Source organism: Stigmatopora nigra, chromosome 2 (genome assembly GCF_051989575.1).
Source record: "Stigmatopora nigra isolate UIUO_SnigA chromosome 2, RoL_Snig_1.1, whole genome shotgun sequence".
Lineage (NCBI taxonomy): Eukaryota > Metazoa > Chordata > Actinopteri > Syngnathiformes > Syngnathidae > Stigmatopora > Stigmatopora nigra.
In genome coordinates, this window is record NC_135509.1 from 1,810,818 (window position 1) to 1,816,959 (window position 6,142).

The following is a 6,142-nucleotide window of genomic DNA, read 5'->3' on the forward strand; positions in this document are numbered from 1 at the left end:
ATGACCATTTTAGACATAGCTCATGTCATAATGCAGTTTATTGTGCCAGAAAGCTTTATTGAAAGACTTTACATTCACATGAAATTAAATGCTAAAAAGACATTTGAAGTACTTTGAGTCAAGTGGAGTTATATATACTGGCATTTTGCAACAGTAATGTGACATTGACCATAAAGTCTACAGCTTGAATACATGTTGTGATGGTTAGCGTTAGCGAGTTAGCATGTTAGATAACAAACATAATGATTTCATACAATTTCATACACGCAATAAGTCACATTAGGGACATGGTAACATTTAAGACAACAATTTCCCTGCCATTATCTTTCTTTTTATATTCCAGTCGCGTTTTCTTATTTTTATGCACCACTCCCCCTCAAAAATTGTCCAAGATTGTTCACATTATCGACCATTCAAAATGTCTTCCAGTGTTTAATTTTTCTGGTGGCTTTAAACATGTCATTACTGTAACAGAGGTTCAACTAAATAATATTTGGGTCTGAGGATTTCCAACAGGAACCAGGCTTTCTCCGACCGCATTTAGTTCTGAACCTGGGCGCCATTTTGTCATCTAGTCGGCCATTTTCCTCTTGGAGGGAGGCAGCAGATGCGCCGGCAGATCGGCGGGCAGCTCGTGTCCCTCCAGCTTGACTTTAATGAGATGATTGGCCAGCGCAAACTCCTCGTCGTCCAGCATTCCGTCCTTGTCGATGTCGGCCAATTTCCAGATCTTCCCCAGCACCGTGTTGGGCAGCTTGGACTTGACCATCTCGCGCTTGGCGTTGGCGCCCGTCACCTTGCCGTTAACGGGCGACAGCGTGTAGAAGATCTCGTCGTAGGCCGGCTTGTCTCGGGACACCACCCACTCGGCCTCGTCGATGCCCTCGCCGGCGCCCTCGCCGTAGCCGTGGCCAAAAGGCCCGTCCAGGGTTCCGTCGAAGGCGCCGCCCTTGACCGTGGGCTTGGGCCGCTGCGTCTCCTCTTGGCGGACCAGCACCATCAGGCCGGCAATGTCGTGAGCTAGCATGTCGTCCACCGCCTCCAGGAGTTTGGATTTCAAGGGCTGGAACTTGGTCAGGTCTTGAGATTGGAGCTGGTCCTGCAATGGAAGCGTGTTAGCGAAAGACTTGGTCAAAAGTTTTTGTTTTGCTTACCTGCATCCTCTTTAGGTTGGGGAAATCTCCGGGTGATATCTGATGCTCCCTCTCTATGCGTTTATAGATGTCTCCCAGGCTGGCGATGAGCTCCTTCTTCTTGTTCTCCCTGCCGAACACCGCCGGCATCTCCTTCTTCAGCGAGCTGATGATGTACGCGTGGACCTGCAACGAGACGCCATCAGGAGATGCTAAGCCATCGCAAGTAAAGCGCAAGTTACCTGTTTCACTACTATTGACGACAATGTGAATGAGTGGGTTACCGTATTTTCTGGCATATACTCTCATATATCTGAAATACTGTATAAATCAGGGAAACGTGCGTCCAAATGCTTCCGACAAGTTGTTGAGCGCCAGTCCCTGAGACGGGAAAGGGGAAATTGTTGAAATGAAAAAAAACAATCTCTACTCACCTTGGCCAATCTGGCCCGCTTGATGAGATCATTGAGCTTCCTCAGGGCGGCGTTCCGAGGCAACGACTGGATGTCCTTGAACAAATCTTGCTCCTCTGCCTCAAACAGCTTCCTGTTGTCGGGGATCAGCAGCGGGTGCGACCAAAACGACCCGATGTAGACGCGGATGACCTGGCGGCGACCCGGCAAAGATTGGTCTCAAAGCTCGGCGGACAAACAGAACGAGGAATGGACGCTCACCTCTGGCGTGTTGACGATTTTGCCCAACGACCACATGAGCGCTCCGTACACTCGCATCAGTTGCTGAGTCTCTATCTGGTCGGCCTTGTTCAACACCACCCTGACGGACAAAGCAAATGTGGTATTTTTCGAAGGCGGGGGGTCTCCATATATTTGCCTTACCTGATCTTGTCCTCGTGGTTTTTCAGGGCCTTTATCACCTCGGAGAACTCGTCGGAAATGTCCAGCTTGTGAGCATCGAAGAGCAAGATGATCCGGTCCACGCGCTCGGCAAACCACTCCAGAACGGCCGCAAAATCGTAACCTGGTAAGAAATGAAAATTACAATTAAGATCTGGGAGGAAACATTTTGATGCCATTGGCTCAAATAAGAGTATTTGTAAACAAATCTAAAGATAGATAGTTATTTATTAATCACAATAGCCTGAATAATACCCATGCAAAATCCATTAGCGTGTTTAATACCCAAAAACTGCAACCAAAAGTTAGCTTATAGCGTTTTTATCCATTAGTAGCCTTGCGTTTCTTGCGAAAACACCCAAAAGCTACTCTGAGTTTTTACGCAAGCACCCGAATTTGGGGTAAATAAATATTACCCTTTTTATACAACTGAATTTTGACAACAAGATTCAGTCAAAAAGAGCAAGGAGCGAATGCTCAATTTCTTAACATGGGACAAAAAATACCTCCATAAGGACACCTATGAATGCTGCTATAGCCCGATACTGCCTCTTCTGGACACATATGGTATAAACATGCAGATCGGTGCATAGAGATAGAAAAGACAGGAGTGTAAATGTAAAAAAAATAAAATAGTGGACAGACTAGCATATGTTTGAAATAGTTGGGATGTTTGACTTTTATTGTGGCGTCAAACTGAAAGGGATTGTGGGTATTTTGGTTTGTGTTTGCGCATAAATTGGCCTTGAACATTGAGGATGCCAACAGCGTGCGCTGGCCCTTTTTTTTGGCTCCTCTTCCTGTTCTTTCAAAGCAAAAGGGACGTAATCCCTCCAAAACGCTGACACGGGACGATTGAATGGAAGCGGACAACGCTGCGTTTTACCTCGACTGATTCTCTGTTTCTCTCCTGACAGGATCCCCGGGGTGTCAATCACGCTGATGCTCTCCAAAACTGGGTTAGTCAGCTGGGCGCACACAAATCTACACAAACACACACAAAAATACACTTTGGCTTTAACAGGAAAATGTCAGATTTGATGGACAATGGAGGATAAGAGCAGTAAGAGGATCTTGTGTAAACAAAAGATCTGTAAGGAAAATAGTGACCTCTGTTCTCCACACTCACACAAATTTTGGCATCCCAGTGGGATACGCTTTCTTGGGAGGAGATGCTAACGGAGGGGTTTAAATTACCATTTGGCTCTGCGCTACTTTTGTGGAACGATTTTTTTCTAGCATTCTGGGCCCCAAAATGGCCGCTTGAGGGATGCAGTAGCTCTGCTTGATATGCAAAATTAAGATAGCTTTGGCGCAGGATTTAAATTTTTTAACTTGCACTTTTTCCATGTTTTTTTTTTTCAAATTATTTACTAGATAAATAATTGACTGACAATAGATTAGTCAATCAAATTCCTCCATTTAATTAAAACCATAACTGGAATGTCAGAATTGGCCCAAACCGTTTCCAAGCACGTTTCACATCCCAACACCAGAATTTCTCCAGTTTTTTTTTTTCGCCCTTAGTGTCATGACACACAGCAGCGACCCGACCCGCACGGGACGCCTGACTGTGGAGTGCGAGGAAACTCAATCTCAAAGGAATGTGACGCTTCCTTGCCGGTTTTCATTTTGTTTCTCTTTTCTCTCGTAGGCGTCCCGACCTGTTGAGGAAGGCGTTGCCGAAGGCGTTCAACTTCCTGAAGGGCTTCTTGGGGTCCACCACCAGGGCGTTGCCGGGGATCTGCCCCTCGCTGTCGCCGTGCATCACCGCGATGAAGGAATCCGTGGTGGGCTCGGGCCCGATGCGCATCCCGGGGAAGTCTTGCTCCAACAGGTAACTGTGGGACAAGTCAAGATGTTTAGTGATAACGAAAGTGCAATTTGTTGTCCCGGTTACCCAGTTAACAGATGGCGCCACATGGTTTTAGCACCAACATCCGATTAAACTCCGACAGATCCCCCCTCTAGCGTGAGCTAATGCTATTAATATACTTAGGAAAGCCTTCAAGTGGAAGCTAATAAACTAGTTTGGGGCTAAAATAGTTAAGTTTGATGCACAGTTGAAATAAGTGGTTGATTTTTGTTAGGGATTTAGCCTATGATGACTGTTTACAAGTGAATATCGGGTTAGAAATCAGTTATGGTTGCGTGTTGATGCATGAAGTGATCGTTTCAGGTGATAATCTCAATCTCGTTAACTCATCTGGAGGTGATAGACGTTTGAACTTGTCTGTCCATGCAGAGGATAAAGAATACGGGCCTCAACACCAATACATTTGTTAGCTACGCGGGTTGCGGCGCCATAATTTTTTATGGTATATTTTTGTAAATACAATTACATAGATGTTAAAAACTCCAAAAGATTTTTCCAGGTTGCGCGATTGATCTACAACCCCTGAAGGGCCCACAAATTTTGCTGACAATGTTTAAAGTGTTAACAGATGTAAAGATGACTCTCCTCACCCTTTCTTTTTAAAAAAGTAAATAAATTAACACACATGGATGTGTAAGCAGTGCCTGGTGGTGCCGTCTCTGCTGACAGGTTGTATAAAAACCCAACAGTCACTTGACGTAAACATGCGTCCTCCTTTTTTTGCAAAACGTATAGTGGTCGTTGATCTAGTTTGAACATTAAAAGTAATCATTCATCAAGCGTGCCTGCCGTTGCGCCCCGACCGAAGGTTGCCAAGCTTTTTGGACATTCCTCGCGGCCCTGTTAAAATGGTCATCGCCAGGGCGGGGGGAGGGCTTGGCGTGGTCGTTAGTGAAAGTTTAACGCAAGGGGAAAAGAGGAAGGGGATGGATGGGATGTATGTGTGGAAATAGCTGGAAAGGGAGTATTTTAGGAAAAATAACTGGAACATCTACAATGTTTTTAAAATCAATGTTTCTTGTGGTCAATTAATTATTCATAGTTTTTAATCTATTTTTTAATACAATCTTTACAACCAATGACTCTAAAAACTGTCCATAAATTCATGTATGCTATAATATAGTAAGTGTCAATTAAAACTCTTTTACAATGCCAGTTAACATGATTGTCCTTTGTCGTTTTTACCGGATGAAGCTGGTCTTCCCCGTGGAGTACTGTCCCACCAGCAACACCATGGGTTTGTTGTCAAAGTCGGCATCCTCCAGCGCCGGTGAGTGGAACTCGTGGAACTTGTACGTCTCCTCCAGGGGCAGCAATTTAGTTTTGTACAGTTTCTTTAGGCCGTCACTGACCGTCTGGAAGACCTCTGGTTCCTTCCTGCGGTCGTCCACTCCCAGCCAGCTGAACATGGCGACGGATGGCGGTCTTCTGAGGTAAGTCGTAAATCTTAAAGGGTGATCACAAGGTGAATGGCTTTAAAAAAATGTCACTTAACAAGCTCTACATTGTTCAACTCTGGCTAAAAAAAAATCCAATTCAATGTTGTTTAAATTACTAATATTGTGTTGATTAAAATGTCTATGTGGAAATGTTTTGAGTATTGGCTGTGGTTTTAGCATGCTAATTTAATTATACTGCAAGAGAGGAAAAAAAGGTAATATACCCGAGCTGTCAAAATGTTGTTGTCCCAATTACATACGATGCTCTAATTGCATTCTCTTCATCCGGGTTCTTCCGACGTCTTCCAAGCCCCTGACGTTCCAAAAAAAGAAAAATACAGCTTTGCCTGTCGATCCGATTCAATATATTGAAAAGATTTTAAAAAAAATATTAAAATAATAATAATACAGTTGTATGACTATTATACCGCTACGGGGCCGTGGGCGAGCAAAGGAATCCCATCAATGATGCGCTGTGATGCCGTTATCCTGTCAACCGTCGTTATCCTCCCATCTGACAAAAATACGGTCTTCTAAATTGGAATCTGCCCAGTTCAGAATTAGAAAAAAATGTCGGGGTGGGTTTAGCTGTTTTAGGAGCGATATGAGCGACTGCCGGTGTCTTTTTCCTCTCTCTCGCCTCCTCCTGGAGCACGTATTTAAATGCCGACTCGCAGGGAAACCCGAGCTAACCGGATGTGGGGCGCAAGCGGCCGAGTGCCCCGTCTATGGTGGCCCCGCCCAGCAAGGATGCGCCCTCCAGTGGCGAAAAGATATATTACATATTATAGTACATTTGCCTATACTATATTTGTTATATATAGATGAAATATATTCAGT

At 44.6% G+C, this 6,142-nt stretch overlaps 1 protein-coding gene across 3 annotated transcripts; it reads right to left on the bottom strand.

The window, feature by feature from the left end:
• Positions 1–409: 409 nt before the first annotated feature.
• Positions 410–6,018, bottom strand: ehd3 (EH-domain containing 3). Of its 3 annotated transcripts, none has more exons than XM_077743921.1 (10): positions 5,731–6,018; positions 5,527–5,615; positions 5,049–5,309; positions 3,652–3,828; positions 2,874–2,971; positions 1,970–2,111; positions 1,808–1,907; positions 1,568–1,738; positions 1,155–1,319; positions 410–1,099 (listed from the first exon to the last, which is right to left on the bottom strand). In XM_077743921.1, exons 3-10 carry the CDS (start codon positions 5,270–5,272, stop codon positions 572–574), a joined length of 1,605 nt encoding a protein of 534 aa, XP_077600047.1. In that variant the 5' UTR covers positions 5,273–5,309; positions 5,527–5,615; positions 5,731–6,018; the 3' UTR covers positions 410–571. The 3 variants fall into 3 exon arrangements, with proteins under 3 accessions (XP_077600047.1, XP_077600064.1, XP_077600056.1); XM_077743938.1 differs by having other exon boundaries at positions 5,712–6,018; XM_077743930.1 differs by lacking the exon at positions 5,731–6,018 and having other exon boundaries at positions 5,527–5,695.
• Positions 6,019–6,142: the final 124 nt, after the last annotated feature.